The sequence below is a fragment of the Plectropomus leopardus genome, chromosome 22, assembly GCF_008729295.1.
Source record: "Plectropomus leopardus isolate mb chromosome 22, YSFRI_Pleo_2.0, whole genome shotgun sequence".
Classification (NCBI taxonomy): domain Eukaryota; kingdom Metazoa; phylum Chordata; class Actinopteri; order Perciformes; family Serranidae; genus Plectropomus; species Plectropomus leopardus.
The window spans coordinates 12,283,261-12,302,341 of record NC_056484.1 but is presented as its reverse complement, the minus strand read 5'-3'; the positions used below and the strand labels follow the sequence as shown (position 1 = coordinate 12,302,341).

The 19,081-nt window shown below is 39.6% G+C and overlaps 1 protein-coding gene across 1 annotated transcript in view; it reads left to right on the top strand.

The window, feature by feature from the left end:
* The first annotated feature begins 916 nt into the window (after positions 1-916).
* Positions 917-19,081, top strand: part of rerg (RAS-like, estrogen-regulated, growth inhibitor) — a 58,247-nt gene continuing 40,082 nt past the window's right edge. The window contains exons 1-2 of the mRNA XM_042511487.1: positions 917-1,213; positions 11,700-11,835. Coding sequence (XP_042367421.1) covers positions 11,775-11,835 — 61 coding nt within the window. The 5' untranslated portion in view covers positions 917-1,213; positions 11,700-11,774. The remainder of the gene's footprint in view (positions 1,214-11,699; positions 11,836-19,081) is intronic.

Genomic DNA, 19,081 nt, shown 5'->3' with positions numbered 1-19,081 from the left:
ATTAAATAGTTTACTCACTGATAGAAATGGGGTCCCCTCAGGAAAAAGGTTTGAACCACTGCTGGAACATAACAGCCATCAAACAAAAACGTTTTAGCCTTGCTAAATTAAACAGCAATTTCGAAAGACATAACATCATTAAATTCGGTACAACATGTTTAAATGAAGCGGTGGATAGTAATGAAGTACATTGACTTAGGTACTGCATTTAATTATTTTTTTTTTCTTTTCTAAAATTCAGAAGTCCATAACTGTACTCATGCAGCCACAATGTGCCAGTAACCTATCTGACCATTTATTTATAATCAAATACTAATTAATTAATTAATTAGGGTTGTATAACTTATGAATTTAATCTGTATGCATTTTCCCCTGGCCGTCCTTCACACCCTGTAATTTATATACCGCTTTATATTCCTCATAAACTCCACCAGCAGCGTTTGTTCAGCTGCTTAAAAATCGGCGCTCTTATTTTCCCTCTTTCTGACTCATTTGATCGATTTTTCGTCCATCCATTCATCTGGGCTTCTAACGCATCCCGAGCGTGTGCACGAAACGAGGCCATGCAAGCCTGTCTCGAGTCAGCATTGATTATAGTCAGATAGTTTAAAATGGGCATTTTCAGATGAGCTTTGTTCTCTTAATCTACGTTGATGGAAAAAAAAAACCCAGTGAGTGATAATATGACTCAGCAACTTCTTACTTGTATTTGAGTAATATTTGACCAGGAGCATCTATACTTTGACTCAGAAAGACCTAATAGTGTTGGTACTCTGTTTGTGTTTTCATCTTAATGAGCACGGAGCTTGTGTTGTCGCTTTATGCCACTAGATGTCGCTGTCCTCCATCAGTGCGGAGCTGCAGCGGTATGCAGCAGCAGCAGCAGCAGCGGCAGCAGCAGCCCGGTCAGAGGCAGCAGAGTGTCGGGAACTCCAGCAGCTCCGCTCCGTATATTTCCACTGACCCTCCGTTTTAGGGATTCATTCATCCAAGTCAGAGCTGCTCGGTCTGTCCGGACGAGATCTGTCCATCCATCCACCCGTCTGTCCATACAGCTGCATACACAGCTCTCCTTTCATCCAGCTGCTCCCGCATCTGCGAAGGTCAGACGCGTCATTTTTGATCAGCGGACCTGACAACTTTTTGTTTTATTCCTCTCTTCCTGATCGGCGTTTCATCACCGGGGGATTATTACTGCATTCATCTGTCATTGGTGAGTCTTCCTTGGTGTTTTCATGTGAGGTGCGTCCCCTCCGGACACAGCACTGCAACATCGAGGTGTGATCAAACCTGTGGTCAGGCCAGGAGGTTTCATCTTTACTGACAGAATTAGACCTTTAGGGAAGGTCATGTACGCAGTGTGTCTTTCTCTCATGACACAAAATAGTATTTCTGATATCTGGCGAACACGCTTTGGTATTCATACCACTTTAAATGGGAATAATCTTGCTTTATATTTCAATATGTTGTATGTCTCAGATTACAGTGCTCTGTCATCTAAAAAGTTGGACAGATCTTTCCAGTCAGTCATTTCAGCTGTTAATTGGTACAGATCCAGTTTTCTGTAATACAGTCACGTGGATCTTCACTTCAATCTTCATGAATATGCAGGGTTTATTTCTTACTCTGCTGCTTGATCTTCTCTTATTGAGTTCGAGGACGTAATTGGCATTCAGGAGCAGCTCTGAGTGTTACATAATAGCTCACATCTCAATGGGATTTAGGGTCAGTCGACACATCCGACACGGCTGCCTGCCAAACCGGGGTCCAGGGGGACTCCCAGCAGGGGTCCTGACGGAGGTTGTGGGTGGGATGCCAGCAGAAGTGAGGATGGAGAGAATGACGAGTAGAGAAGATTGCAGAAACTTTAACAGCCTCTGAAACAACAAGTTACAGCGACTCACAGCTGACATGCACATATCAAGATTGAGTGCATCTAGTATAGTGTGTGAAATGACGTGCAATGCTAATGACTCAGTAGTGGGATGTAATCTAGTACATTTGCTGCAATTAAGTGGCATGAAAACGAGCCTATCTGAGAATTGTAATTACAACTTCACTTTACTTTATACGATTTTACATACAAAATTTATGTTCATCATAATGCATATGATGTTTTCAATGGATTTAGAAATACAATATCATATTTACAATAATACAACATGTCTGAAAGGGCCTTTCTGCCTAAATAATACTTTTACTTTTAATACTTTAACAAAACCTTGTGAAGTTTTGACTGCTGGTAGTGCTATGGCGTATGATGCACAGATTAAATGTGACTACCCTCCCTCGTTGGTATCAGAAATGCTAGTCAGTTAAAGTTGTTATTAAAATTTTATAAGATTGATTGCGTTCACCTAATAAAAACTGGTTTGTAAAAATCAGTTTTATTTTTAATTTGATTTGTGTATAGAAAAAATACTGACAATTTTTGATCTTATATTTTTTCATACATTTTTTAACTGAAGATGAAATTGTTCACAGTATTGACTGTTTTCTTACTTTTGGATTAGTCTTAGTTTAAAAGGCAGGTATGTTGGTTAGGAAAATTCCTATTTTAGTAAGAACAAAAGAGAGTAATCATAACTTTTGTTGGTTATAAAAAGCTCCACTGAGCACTTTTAACTACATGTTGTTTCAAATACTTCTGTTATTTAATTGTATTTAAATGTTGAATACATACGTTTTATAGGTTACTGAGTATATTTTATGCTGGGGTATTTCTACTGTCATTTAAACAAACAGTGTGTAGGATTTAGTGGTAGCTAGTGGTGAGGATTACAAATTGCAACCAGCTAAAACTTCGCCTGTGTGCTGTATGGTTAGGATTCCTTCATTATTCGGGAGTCTTTTACTTTAAGTCGAATTAGGTGCAGATGTCTCCTCATCTCCAAATCAAACAAACTGAACAAAAAAATAAAATCAATTTTATGTTAAAAATCAGTGTTTCTTAGATGCTGCTCTGCACATCTCAGATGAGTCAAGCACCTGCTCATGAGTGCTCTCCTTTCTCATCTGATAACTTAAGATAGAGATGTTCAAGAGGTGTTTACTGGGAGCCTGAATTATCTGCAAAAGTCTCCTCCTCTCCAAAACAGACCCCATAATTTAAACTGATAAAAACACTAAATAAAGCCGTTTTATGTTAATAAAATCTGTGTTTTTCTGACACTGCTTGTTGGATTGGGGCTGCTAACTATGGTGGCCAACGCCAAAGCATAAATAGCCCTATCTAGAGCCAGTATTTGGTTCATCTGGTTTGGTTTTAGCTACCATAGCAAAATGGCAGTTTGATGTTGAGGACCCTATGGACAATTTGTAAATAGCTCATATTTTTTCATACATTTTATGTCTGCCTATAAAGACATAAACGGCTCATTCCAAGGTTAACAAAAACACGGCGATTCTTATATACAGATGATTCTACACTAAACAAAGCATTCTTGTTATGTTGTATTTCTGCCAATATATCCTCCTAAATCCCACATACTTGATGTTTATTTAAAATATTTAAATACTTCCATCTCCAGTAAGATGGATAAAATAGCTGGTTTTCTTCCCTCTATCAGTAGAGAAAGACCGAATCTTGTCAGGGCAGGAGTGCCTGAAAAAGTTTGATCAAACAGGAGCAAACTAGTTTCAAAGTGTGCCAGTGCGAGGGCGGTTTTGACAGACACCTGTCACCTCTGAATGAAAAAACAGCAGTGAGTAGCACACTGGAGCGTTCTTCTCCACACTGGTTTCCCTCCAGAGGCAGAGCACCAGTTCACTGTATGCATTTAGATGACAGGCTTGTGGTTTGCAGGCTTTCTATAGCCTGTGGTGCAGCAGGTCTCCTCCCAAGGTTTGGAGCTCAGAGGTCTGTAATCTCCCCGAACCACAGCACCACCACCCAGATTCATTTCTCAGGGTAAAAATGACACAAAAGCCAGCTGGGCACAGAGCGGAAAAAAAATATACACGTGCCCAGTTTGACAGTTTGGATGGGCTCCCTGCAGAGCAGAGGTCTGTGGGTGGAAAAAAGAAGAATTGTGGGTACTAGACAAAGGGCGTTGGGTTTATTATAGATACAGTCAGTTTCTAGACTTAGTTAGGGAGTGGGTGAGAGTTAAGTTGGCCGGGGTAAAAAGCCATTTTTTTAAGACACACCGCTGCATTTAGTAAACTTACCATTACTGTATATCAGTACTCTACAGCCATTAATGCTATAATGTAATAGACTAGCATGTTTTAGTCAATTCCATGAATGTTTAGAGGCAGTATAACAGCGCCAACGTTGCTTCATGCCATTAGGGATTTGCATCCTCAAGAACTATCAGTCTTTAGAGGCTCCCAACTCTTAACCAGTGGCTAAACAATCCAACACTGGATAAAACTTAAGATCCTTTTTGTTTCACTACAAACAGCTGAGATCCCCATCGCCTAACCCACCAGACTCTATTAAAATGAACTGTAATTTATAAAATAGGGGCCAAGTTGAAAAATACCCTCTAACTCTTGATTTTTTTTTAACTTTATTTGACATACAGGATGCTTTGTTTACCCCTCAGTGTAAAAGGATATGACATTGTATAGCCGTCCCCATAAATACTGACTGTATCTATTAGCTCATGCTCTGGAATTACTACTATTAATCTCATGTATTTTAGGATGAAAGGTAAATTTTTTAGCTTTTATTGGTACACATGATCGTTTTACTCCCAGAAACACTAAAGCCATGCAGAAATTATAGTTACAACATGATGAAAACAGATCTGTAGTGTACTGCCAAGTTGGCTTCAGCATGAAAAACTACTTTTTCTTTGCCTGAGTTCTTTTTGTATACATTTCTCTTGTAGTTCCCTCTCAGCACTGCAATATGTCCTCATTCAACAATTTGTATGATATCTTTGAAAAATGCACTACATTTATTTGTATGATATGTAACAAATAAGCCCACCACACATGGTGACGTCATGTGACATACTTAAAATAAAGTTACATAGGTTAGGTTTAGGAAATCAAAGTTATGAAGGTTAGGTATAGAAATGTAAAGCTTCATATTAAACATAACATGATAACATACCTTGTGATTGCAGCCTTTAAGATTACCTGGGTAATACACCAATTTATGGCTCATTATTACGCAGATTATACATTTCTGTGCATTGCCTTTTGATCGATATGTTGATTCTTGCGATGTAGTTTGTATTGTTTGTTTTGAATGTGTTTTCATGGTGGTATGTGTAGGTGGACATACACATTGTTTCATAGACCAGACTGGGTGTCTTGAATTTTTGCAAAAGTCTGATAGAGAGAGAGAGACAAGTAGTCTGGGATAATGATGCGTCACTATGTTAAGTTTAGCAACTGCTTTATCCTCACTGAAGCTGTTTATCTTGTGATTACGCGACGGAGGTGTGCATGCATGTGTGTGTGTGTGTCTGCATAAGAGAGTCAGGATGGTGGGTGGGTGGAGTGGGTGGAGGCCATAAATGGCAAAAATGTGAAGAAGGACTGTGCTGGTGGGGAGACACTCCTGTGATGTGCCTCTTCCTCCTCTCTTACTGGTGTTTCCCCGCTGCTCTGTGGGAGAGCCAGGATACACCGCAGTGCTGTGTGTGTGTGTGTCTATGTGTGTGTATGTGTCCAGTATTATGTGTGAGATGTAAAACAGATAGAAAGCAAGAACATGAAAGCAAGATACAAAGGAGGAATACAGCTGAAAAAGTCTGCTGTAATAAAAAAAAAGAGCTGTACAAGCTGTTTTTGTGGGTTGCTTCTATTACATTCATATTTGAATTATAATATATACACTGTATTTTCAAAAAATAACTTAAGACATATCCTCCACACTTTTCCTTTTTCCACAAAATTAAGTGCAATGCTAATGACTAATCAATATGTAACAGCTATAGGTTACTACAGTGTTTAGGAGTTTATAGGCTCCATCTCATCAGCAGCAAATTGGCAAAACTTTATGCATGGGTAATGAGAATTGCATAAGATGTGGGTGTGATTTAGGCAGGAACAGATTTAGTTTTGAACCTGTTCACAGCGAACTGGTTATTTCATGTTTTCATTTTGAAAGGACTGGTTGGAAAGGAAAATGTGCTTGCGCCCTTTCTTGCTGAGTGTTACATGAGAATATAAATATGATTTCATGTCTGTATGCTAGATGTGAAGCTACAACCACATACTATATAATATAATGAACATAGCCAATGCGACATTACCCGTGAGGATTTGAGTGAGGCATTTTGGCTATTGCCATCTTTGATTTTTGGAGCTAAAGTAATTTGGATGAGAGGGCGGAGCCAACCCTAACACTAGCTGATAGCTTGGTTAGCACAGTATAGTTACAGCTATGGTTAACTGTGATAATACTAATAATAATTTTTAATAACAAAAAAAACTGTATTAAAACCTTTAAAACAAAATATACAGCTGAAAAAAACATCAAACTTCCTAGAGGATATTTTGGCATAAACAAATGCTGAACAAGACTTTTACAGACAACCAAAACTTTACTATTAACTTCCATGAACTGAAAACACTGAAATAGCAACAGCTGCAGCTGCTTTGTGAATCTGGAGTTATGTCATGGTTATGCGGTTATTTCACCATAATAGTGACTTGTCAACATAAATGGATGACACCCACCTGTTACTCCATGCCCTTAATTAGGCTTAACTTTAAGCCTTAATAACTTGGTGAGTTATACAAAAATCAACTCTCTCTATAGTTTTCATGAATGGGGACATTAGCTTCTGAAACCAAAACCGTTTTAAGGCTGTAAACATGTTTATATCTACTGTAAAGTTGGGCATTTTAACATGGGGGTCTCTGGGGATTGACTCGTTCTTGGAGCCAGCCTCAAGGGGCCATTTGAGGAACTGCAGTTTTTTGGCACTTTTGCATTGGCTTAATCGTTTGGCCCAGGAGGCTGCAGCTTGGGTTAGGTTTAGACAAAAAAGCAACCTTGTTAGCGTTGAGAAAAGGTTAAGTTTGGGTTCTAATTACTACTTTAGTATATTAGGAGACCTTATTTGTTATAGTCACAAGAATAGCTATACAGTACATGTATATGTGTGTGTGTTCAAGGCAGTTGGTGAAATGACTGATTCTGTGGTTTTCCTTAGGAGAAAAGTCTTTAAATGTATATGGCACAGTTATTGCTCCTAACTTTTTGACGGCTATTATCAAAGTGGTCCCGGAGAACTTAAAGATTACAGCTTACCAAGCTTTATTTGTGGCCTACACTTTCAAGTTCAACAATTGACACATCTCAGGTGGATAAGACTGCATCACCATCTCATAAATGCCCAAAACACTTTCAACTTAACTGGAGAACAGAACAAAATGTTACTGTTGTCACTGTTAATGCCATTACAACATTACCACAACAAAACGTACTGTTTTGACAGTGCTGTCTGGTTGGTGGAAATGTGGCGTTCACATTAATCATGATAAAAACAATAATATTTAAAGACGCTGACGGCTGCCATGATGGCCCTTGCTGAAAGAGAGAGTGAGACAGAGATGGATGATCGACCTCCACTTGAGCCACACCAAGCGGCACAGAGCCACACCATATATGGGCATGTGTGTGTTGGTATAAAAGGCAAAAGGTTAAACCCTGAGTGTGATTGCTGCAGTGGATGTGGAAGCAAAGCGCTGGAAGTTTGCCACTTCATAACTTCAGCCAGTGTGAAACTGGCGAACATGTCCCTGGCACTGACACACACACACATACACACACACAAAGACATTTTTCAGCTTTTGTTTAAGCACACAGGGTGCACTGAACGTCTGTTTTCAATTTTTTCCAAATTTTCTTGCTACAGATGGTTTAATTCATGACAGCCGCTGATGATAGATCTTTTCTCAAACAGGGCTGGCACTTCAGCACACTATATATCTCTCTCCCCCTCTCTCTATATATTTATTTTTATATTTATATATATATATATATATAAAGGTTCTCACAAATGCCAGATATGTTTGAAAGCCAGTTTTCTGTCACCTTTGATCACACTATGAGTGTTTCATTGTTGTGTGCAGTAACACAGTTAAGAATTTTGGATTTACTGTAGCTTTGCATAACCAGCTATCAATCTGTGCCCGCTGATCGAATCAGATTTTTTTTGTTGTAATGGGTAGTACTTTGACAACAGAAACCAAAACATTAAATGTTAAGACAGTCTGAGCCAATAAAAATCTGGATTCTTAACTTTCTCTCAGAGCCGCTCTGTATCCTGCCAAAACAAGAGCGTGAAAATGTCTCGACTCCACAATGTGAGGTGAAAAGCATTCACCTTGACCACCATCCAATTTTCATTTATCCAAGTTGGCTTTTAACTTTAAATCCACAAAGACTTCTCTCAACCCACAGACAAGTATAACACTCTACACTTCAGCTGAACCATTAGCACAATGTTTTCATCCAACAACAACAGCGCTTCATTGTCTGTTCACCTGCTCTTTGATGCGTTGCGTGCAAAATCTAAGAAAGAGAGGCAAATGTGGCACTCTGATGGATGCAGAGTCTGACAGGTTCTCAGGGTTAGTGCTGACAGATTTTGGGGACACTGTATAACATGCTACCTGACAGACTAAAGCTGTAACAAACTCACAGGGAGGTTTCTGTCACAATCTGAAAGTATTCCTCTTTTCTACATCTAGAGTCTTAAAAGATCAGGATGTATAGACTCCTACAGATGTGATTCCTCTCAGCCATCACTTTTAGGGACACAGTGCAAATAAAAAACAACAAGATATACGGCCGCACACCAGTCAAGTTGCAGTTAAAGTTTATGTCCATGTCTATGAAAACTTGGATGCTTCTCACACATCTTCCCGTCAGCAGCACACGAGATCTGTACAATCAGCAGTGTCAAAGTGGACACTCGAGATTAGTGTCATGGCCAGAAAAGTGTTTTTGCAGAACATTATGGTGTCAGAGTTGACCTTTGACCTCTTAAATAAAATATCGTAAAATATCAGTGCTTCATCATTTCACCAATGAGGCATTTGTGTAAAATTGGAGCACATGAATGCATAGATTATCTTATACTCCTTCAGATGCAAGGTAGCTGTGACCTTGACCTTTAAACACCAAATTCTAATCAGCTCATAATTGTGTCCAAGTGGATGTTTGTGTAAAATTTGAAAAGAAAAAAAAAAACAAAAAACCCTCAAGGCGTTCATGAGATATTGTGTGCACGATAATGGCTGGACAACCACTTTCGCTTTCACTAGTGATACTTTTAACAAACCGTAACTCAAAATTCCTGCACAGTATCCCTTTAAGACCTGGTCAAAGCAGAAGATGGCACAATAATATTCATTTGCCCATCTTTGCAAAATATGTGATTCTAGAAGCTTAGTGACGTAGAAGGGACTTGCAGGGCCAGTTAATGAACAACTGTAGCTGGCAATACACCACATAGAGACTGTGCCCAGCCAGGAATTAGTCTGTCACACAGAACTACTTTTACTCTTTGGTTTTTGTATGGATTAAACATGCAAGATTTAAACAACGTATTTAGTAAGCTTTAGACAAGATGGTTGGAGGATTTTAGTACCTTTGGGTCAGAGCCAGGTTCGATGTAAAAAGCTGCAAAACGCATGACAGAATCAAGTGTGTTTTTGTTGAATTCTAGATAATAGTCAATTGACATGGTGCTTTGACTCGTGGTTTGCACTGTTTCAGCTGCGTTTTGAGTCAGGTTGACAGAGGTGATTCTAGTCAGAGTTTTCTGTTGTGAGACTGCAGCACAGTACAGCTCCTGAGGAGATTTTTCTTCTGTAGTATCACAGCAGCATCAGTTCAAATCCATGACAATCCAGCTCCAAACACACTTCCCTATCAGGCTGCTGCCACCACTGAATAAACATTATAAAAACAAGCCAAAGCCTGGTGTGTTTGTTGTTGTATTGTCTCAGTTAGGATTACTGCTAATTGCCAATATTTCAATTGGAAATTAAAGTTGTTGTTTGATTGTTTTTCATTACATTTTGGAAGAGCAGCCAAAAGAAAAACAGTGTTTGAGGCAGCAGTTTAGAATCAAATATCTTTTGAGATAACTTCATAGTGGGTTGCTTTCTCATTAAACAGACCTGTGCTTGGTTGTTTTAACGGGCTGCAGTTGTGTTTTCCTTTTGAATGAGTTCGGCTCTATGCGTGCGTTATTCTACGCTCCCCTGCTCTTTCTGTCTTCTTTTCTCTATCTCCCTGTCACATCTCTCACACAGCTGCATGAAAAAACACAGCGAGGAGGTCAACAACTCAAAAAACAGACTGACACGGCTGTCTCTGTACTACATAGTCAAAGTCAAATCATTTTTTTTCTGTGGCTTTCACACACCACGCTGGTTTCTCTTCCCCACATAAAGGTTCATCTGTTCCACATTACTGTGCACATGTAAATATGCCCAAACATTAATTCATGAACTTGTTTCTCAAGAATATCACCAGAAAAAAAAATAAAAATAAAACATGCTTAGCAGCTGCACATGTTATTTTAGGACTAAAATATAAAAAACATTAGTAAGAATATACTTTTCTCTCATTTCATATAACCACGTATAAGCTATTCAGTACTCTATATTAAAGTATGACAAAACAAAATCGATTAAAATGATGTTCAGGGCAGAGGACTATATATATTACAGAAACATAAATGTAAAAACTACATTTTCTAAGTTTACAAATTGCAGTTTGCTTGAAACTGTTAATTTAAGTAAGTTTATTTTGTTTTAGAACTACTATGCAAAAAATCCTTTACTTGTGTTTACTGAGCTGAGAATCAAACTTAAAGCTGTAATTGGTAGAAATAATCTGGTAATTATTGCTGAAACTGTCACTATATCCCACGCCCAACGCTCAAATAATGAATAATGTCACACCGGGATGTTTTTTTCTAAACATAACCATGTTCTTTTGTCTCCTAAACCTACCAAAGTAGGTAACTGAAGTTTATTTTGAAAGACACAATGCAGGTAATGGGTGTAAAGCGACATGCTGCCCCTGAGAGTCCAAAACTGATGCTAGAGGGGTACCTACTGCGTCATAGTTTGACTTTAGGGCCACTGACCAAGCTCTGGTATTGACAAGTTTAGCGTGAAAATGCGCTGTGCATTCAGATGTTTATATAAAACTGACAAATTATGTTGTTTGTTATGAACAAGCAGATTGACATGACTGACAGCTGCGTTAGAGACTCATTGGCTATGATTGGTTGTGTTTGTTCAGCCACTGTGGATTCTAGTAAATATCATTAGAAGCACTACAAGGAGAAAAGAAACATCATCATATATGACAAAACGTTAAAAAAGTTACAAACTACAGCTTTAAAAAAGGGGACATCATTTAAGTATACTTTCAATTCTACATATTCAATGCAATGGGAAAACTGTTGAAAAAACTATTTTGCAGGGTTGCTCTGTCCTGATGTAACTGACTGTAAGCCTCGGTCCAGTCAGTCATAGCCCGACTTTTCTGTTGATGTGTCCTGCAGCGTGCTGAAGGACACAAAGGAATCACTGTATGACCCACAAATGATGGGAGCTAAAAGTAGAAATACCAGCAGAAAGAAAAATACAGTGTTCAAAATCATACGTCAGTTAAACAATCAAGTTGTTGGCATTAAAGTGTATTTTAGCATGGAAACTACAAGTGCATTGTAACATACACTTGTCTTCTGTCTTTCTATCAGATGCTGTGATGATAAATGGCTGACCTCAGCACCCACTGACTGATTCGCTGATTTTCGCTGGCTGCAGCTGCTGTCATGGCGAAAAGCCCGGAGGTGAAGCTGGCTGTCTTCGGCAGAGCGGGGGTGGGCAAGTCAGGTAATCTGCTTGGTATTTAAAGTATTTAAATAACTTTGGGTGGGCCATAATTAAGTACTTTCATTTATTTCTTTTTTTTTTTTTTACTGTTCATTCAGCCCATATAAATCCCTTTTCAAACAACATTTAAAATGCTTAAATTTGCAGGTTTAATGGTGTTTCACCTCTTTCTGCCTCATTTATGTTGCCGCTGTGCGTCTCAGCGTGACCTCTGCTTTCTAATGTTTTCCTCCAACGTCCTGTCAGTATTTTTACACCCGCCATAATTTCTCCTCGCTCTCAGTTTGTTTATGTTGTCAGCATTATAGTAGGAGGTTGTTTTTGGTCTAGCTTGAATACCTTCACTCCCACAGATAAGCCGGCTGAGTCATTATCATTTGGATTCGGCATTCCTTTGTAAGCTGCGGCAGCACGGCCTCAGCTGGGGCCCTGTATGTTTTCTCCAGTAGCTAACAGAATAACACAGACCATATGTCTCCTGCCGGCAGCAATTCAAGACTGATTGCTTCTGTGTAGCAATCAGCTGTTGGAAAACATGCCTTTGGATCTGCTCCATGCTGAAGGAGGCCATTAAAATGCCTGAGGAGGTCAGCTGAACTACTGTACTGAAAAGTATAATGACTGCAGAGTTCATAACCTTCAGATCAGAGAAGTGTGGTGGTAAAACAAGGCAGTGAGACTGAGGGTGACATGCATGTCTCAAACCTTGTTCAGGAAACTGAGACATTGAAGCTCAAATCTATAACTTTCCTTGAAGTAAGAAGTTTCCAGGGCTGCAGACTAACTATTTACAGTAGTGGCACTATTACGCTTAGCTTTTTAAAATTTGGATGCACCCAAAATTTCTTGCCATTTGGCCCGGCATTTATACATGTTTAAGCGTTACCTTTTTTGTCAGTTTCCATACACACTGGTCATTTCTGAACCAGCGTGTGAAGAAACACAGAAGTCACAGTTCAGTGCAAGTTCAGTACAGCAGAAAAAAACAAATGCATGAGGATCTATTTGTTTTCATTCGTTTTAAACAGACAGTAGTGCAGGTGTCAAAGATAGACAAAATCCTCTTTCTGGGGACTGAGGCAGCATTTTTGCTTTTTTTTCACTTGGGTAAATTATTTTCATGATCAAATTAAGGAACATTTCACACATGTCTTTGTTACAGTGTGTCCACACTGAACAAACACTTTCCCAAAAGACGCAACAGGCTGTAAAACTGAAAAAACATATCTTTTGCTATGAAATTGAAAATACTAAATAAAAAGAGTAAAAGATAAAACAGGAGAAAAAGGAGGAGTGTTTCAATTAGCTGGCTATATGTAAAGGTCAGTTGATTCAGTAATTTTTTTTCATTTCATTCTGCTTTTGTGTCTGAAGGCTGTTTTAAAGCAGTGGGGATAAGGAGGGGGCTCCAGTTTGTTTTTTTCCTCGTCCTACCGATTGGCACATCTGGGTGATGTCATCCAAAAAGTGTTTTTTTGATGTGTTTCAATTCATATGGTCTACAATGGTGGAACAAGCCAGTTCACCATCCTCATCTAATAAACAACTATCTCTCTGTTGCTGTTGTAGCTGACTGGGAACCTGCAGGCAGGTCTTCCAGCTCCGGCTTTCATTTACGTTTACCATAGTGTGACTGACTTGCACTCTAGCCAGCTTGTTGCTGAAAAGGCCAATTCATAATTTCCACGTCTACAAGGGTCCACTTTGGTCTGTGTGACATAAATGTCCACAACCGTGTGGACTGTATGTATACAAAAGAGCGGCAACTGCACATGATCTAATCTCTTGCTTCAGTCCAGTCCAAAACACAGCTGTCAAGGCATTCACTCCAAACCCAGCAGTGGCTTCTAGTTTTACTTTCACCTGATGTCGGCAGTTGGAGGATGTGAACTCCATCCCAGCCCTCCCATACACTGCTGGGGGGTAACGCTGCCCGTCACTTGGACAATGAATAGAATCAAATCCTTGGGACCACAGCTGCCCGCAGATGTTCAGTGCAAAAAGTATGTCCGAGCCTTAAGGCATTACAGCTGCTGTTTCTCACTTGTTGTGCTAACCTCAGCAAATGTGGCTGACGCCACAGGCCTACGGCTAAACATTTCAGTGCAAAATTCCCACCTGTGAACTTTGTTCTGCATTAAATGCATCATTGAAATCAATGTCAAGAGCACCTCAACCAATGAAAATGTTTAGTCACACTTGACCGATTTTAGGTTGCATGATTGTCTTCACTTAATGAAGGTGGACCTCCCTGACACCTGTCAATCATCTTGACCAGTTGTCACCTGCCCTGATTCTTCACTGCTGCTGTCATTTATTCTTCTCTCCTCAGTTTTTACTGTGACTTTCTGCCCTGTGGATACAAACGTATGCTCCATTTAGAAAACTGAACTGGTCGATTCGGTTTTTGTTCAAGCTTCGAGCATTGCTGAATATAATCTTCTTTTCAAATAGCACTAAGTGATCGTTATTACATTTAAACGCTTGCAAGAACATTTTTGTCTCGCTGCAAAATATCTTCTATACCCTTTTCACATGGACATGTTTCTCAAGTGGATGGTGCATTCATGCAGCTCTACAGTTGCATGATCCTCTTCATCTAATGGCACACTCTTTAATGCACATAAACGGACATGGTGCAGGTTCTTAGTCATCATTGTCATGCCTGACGTTACATGTAGCCCTGGTGATCCCTTCAACAATAAACAGCTCTTATCCAAACATAGTCTTTCAGTGGAAGCCCACGGATGCTAATGAATCAGCCTTCTCCTCAACATCAGGACTGTGGCTGCACACTCCCACTTCATGCACAAAATGAAAGATAGGAAAAATGTTCTTTGAAGCTTGTGGGGGGTTTCAGTGAGCGCTCTTTTGTGGTTCATAAATTTCTATTTTCAGCACTCCCACTCAAGATTTTGTATGCCTAGTATCTTCACCTTTAGAGAGACTATACTTTAAATAGAGGACCACAGTATAACTTTCCACCTTCCTATCCAGCAGAAGTGTCCTTGAGCAAGATACTTAATTCATGCTAGTTCTTGATCTGACCTTTGCGTGTAGGTGGTGTTAAATATTCCTACTGCAATAAGTAAAGTTTTTTATGACATTTTATAAAAACTGAGCTGGATAATGCCAACCAGTGGTGAAAATCAATTAAATGATTGCTGCCTCTGGTCTTTCAAGCATGGGAGTTGGTTGATTTTCTCAGTTTTGTCAGATTATTTTTGGGTCTTGGACTGCTTTTTATAGACTTAAGAATAATTAAAACAAGACAAATGCTTTCAGTTCAGAGTGCTACCCCAAATCTGCTTTTGTTTCTTTTGTTGGTCAAACCAAACGTGTATCCAGCTTGATTTTAGAAAGTCTGGACAAAGAAAAAACAACATGGAATGTGATTTTTGGAAATTGGATCCAAACCACATTTAGGCAGATTAATGATATCAGATTCTAATCAGGTTTACAGACAAATCTCAGTCTGGATGCTCTGGTCGCTCTGACTGGATTTCAAAGTATCTTCTGTGCATTACGCAACAATGACATTAAATCCAAAGTAACATAAGTGCTGGGCAGAAGTTCTGCACTGTGATGTGATGTAAATAAAGTAGGTTTTATTAAATTTAGGATTCTGGTGATGTGATTGATGTTTTTTTTTTACAGCTATGAGTCAAACTGTGTATTTCCATGGAAACGGAGATAACAGTGAGAAAAAGCTTTTTGGCTTCAGAGCTAATTGCCCCTCTACATTAATAAATTTTGATTCTATATTTTATTTTGTTGGTGAGAGTAGTATAATTGCAATATTACACTTGAGGGTGTGCTTAAACATAATTTGTGGCAGGACAGTGATGCAGTCAGGACAGAGGTCCGTAAGCATCACTGTAATGTTACCTAATTGGTAACTCCATCCCGATCCATGGTGGTTGGAGGGCGTTGCTGCAGAAACATTGTACCCCCAGGCTTCCCCAGTGAGTTAGAGGCCTAATTTCAAACAGCCTTCAAAAACCCTTTAGCACTGAAACTATAGTCTTAGTGTTAGGTCTGTTAGCTGGTTCATCACAGCTAACTTAGTAGTGCTAATAGTAGTTAACAATGCTTAAGGGGATTTGTGGCTCAAAATTAAGGCGCTTTCCAACTGTGAAGGAGCCCGGAGGATTGCCACAATGTTACCCTTAAACAGCAGCACCATCCAACAGTGGTGATCGCCTACCTCCCACCCGGAGGGTACAGTGTAGAGTGGCTAACTAACTAATGGAAAGTGTGGGTGGTCAGTGGGCACTATGGAACTTCTGGATCTTCTGTAAAAGTGCTCTGGCAACATGTTTTTGTTGTTTGTTTGTTTGTTTTTGGATTTGTTTTTATTTTGTTGTTTGTTTGAATTTGAAAAAAAAATGGACTTGAATGGAATGCTCTGATGACATCACTGCACTTTATGATGAAAGCGTAGAAGCCAGTGACATCATGATCACTTTGTGATGTAAAGTTCTAGAATTCTCAGAGCTTATAAATTCAGGCGAGGTTTTTGGTTCTTCATTTCGATATCGTCAGACTTCGAGAGCAGACACAGAGTGGAATTCAGATTTTGCAAAATTTAAGCAAAGATGTTTGTTGTAAACCCTAACATCAACTTGTGGACCACCATGCAGCAAGCTTCCAATAAAAGGAAGTGGGAGGATGTAAATCCAGCCGGGATCAGAAGGGCAGACAACCACAGCCCAGATGAAAAAAGGAGCAGACTGGTCAAGAAATATCCCAAGAGGAGAACCCTTGGTGCACGTCTTCCAAGGGTTCTGAAAGGAAAACCAGCCAAAGTCAAGAGGGTACTGCACAAGATTGTACATCAGGGTCCAGAGAAAATGGATACCTCTCCAAGTATTGCAGTGTCACCAAAACGTTCCACCAGAGTGACTCTACCAGTGAAGGCTGCACGTGCTCGGTCCACCAGAGCAAAGTGGGCTTCGCTGATTAAGGCTGCACTTGTGCCTCCTGAGAAGATGGATACATCCCCGAGCATTCCCATCCCATCTAAATGCTCTGTGGTAGGGGCCAACGTTGCATGGACTGTGCCGATGACAACGCCACCAGCTGCTCCGGAGAGAATGGATACCTCCCCAAGTGTTCCAGTGTCACCAAAACGCTCTATGGCATGGTCCACCAGAGTAACTCTACCAGTGAAGGCTGCACGTGCTCGGTCCACCAGAGCAAAGTGGGTTTCACTGATAAAGGCTGCATCAGAGGCTCCTGAGAAGATGGATACATCCCCGAGCATTCCCATCCCATCTAAATGCTCTGTGGTAGGGGCCAACGTTACCACGGCCATGGCCTCCTTGGATGTCCAGATGAGAAATCTTTGCATCTAAGATTTCCACGCAGAAGACTTCCCCAAAAAAACCCCATATACACGCGCATTAGTTCTTGCACATATGTGAGGACCAATTACATTTTTGGTCCTCACATATAAGCAATTTCTAATGCGCGCCCACACAAACACAAACACAAACACAGATACAAAAACCTGCACACACACCCAGCCGTCCGTGGAGAGGGGACCTCTCTTTGAATTGCCTTTCCCGAGGTTTCTTCCCATGTCCATTGCCTTGTTCTGATGTTCATGGGGAGTTTTTCCTCGTCTTCTTAGAGAGCTCGGGCTGGGCACCTGTTGCTGATCTGGGTCTATCAGGCCCAGTGAAACATCTACAGCAACAATTTCCCCCTAAATTCGACATCTCCTCCAAAAACACAAAATAAATTCCCTAAAATGATTTCATGTTTATATGTCTGTTACTGAAAAGATACACTTACGTCATGTGTAATATTGAATTTATTTCTTCATTTATTTTATTAACAAATCAGGGGACAAGCACTGATGAGTATATTTTGGGTTAAATGTTGCTATTTTGTCTAGAGCTACAGTATATTTTGGTCTTCCAGAGAAAATAATGTTTCTATTTTTTATACAGTGCAAAAGGCAGAATGTCTGCAGAGAAAATATGAATGAAAGGGGAGAGAAAGAAAAAATTTTAAAATTGTTTAACGTGATAAACAGGTTATGGTACTGTCAGAAATGTACAAAAAACTCAATTTAAGAAATGGAATCAGGTGACATCAGCTTCAAATCTGATTCACTTGGTGAAAGGCAATCATCAGCTGACTTTTTGCTTCAAATAATAATCAATATATTGCAATGATTTAAATTAAGTATGTCAATTTTGGTTAGTATTGCTTTTGAAAGTGTAATATTCAATAACTAGCGAGTTATTTTTAGGAAGATAACACACAAGTCAGAAGTGGTGAAATTTAAATGTTTTGGGTGTAAATGTCTTGCCTTTTTTTGTTTTCTGTTGGCTTTGCTGTCAGAGAGACAGCCAGCTAGCCATGTTAGCATGTGGAAACATGGCTCACCACTCTACGCTGTACCCACTGGTGGATGGTGCTGCTGTGTAACAGAAACATGGTGGCAGCCCTCAAGACTTCTCCAAGGTTGGGAAGGGCCTTAATTTTGAGTCGCAAATCCTCTTAAGCATTGTTAACTACTGTTAGCACTACTAAGTTAGCTGTGGTGACCCAGCTAATGGTGCTAACAGACCTAACACTAAGACTATAGTTTCAGTGCTAAAGGGTTTTTGAATGCTGTTCAAAATTAGGCCTCTAACTCACTGGGGAAGCCTGGGGGTACAATGTTTCTGCAGCAACGCCCTCCCACCGCCATGGATCGGGATGGAGTTATCAATTAAGCAACATTACAGTGATGCTTTTGGACCTCTGTCCTGACTGCATCACTGTCCTGCCACAAATGACGTTTAAGCACACCCTCAAGTGTAATATTGCAATTATACTACTCTCACCAACAAAATAGAATATATAATCAAAATATATTCATGTAGAGGGGCAATTAGCTCTGAAGTCAAAAAGCTTTTTCTCACTGTTATCTCTGTTTCCATGGAAATACACAGTCTGACTCATAACTGTAAAAAAACATCAGTCACATCACCAGAATCTTAAATTTTATGAAACCTACTTTACAACTTCAGCAAGCAGGTCTATCTTGAGTAACCACCTAGCAACAAACACATTTTCTAGTTCCTGTTGAGTCTGCCAGCCAATATGTGCAAATGCTTTCTAGATATTGTTGAGTTTCACAAGCTAAATAAATAACCCAGATATAAGCACAAAAATGCTTAGCCTGCTCAGTCTTGTTACGACTGAGAAAGTGAAAGAAAGAAAAGTCATTTTTCCCTAAACAGATGAC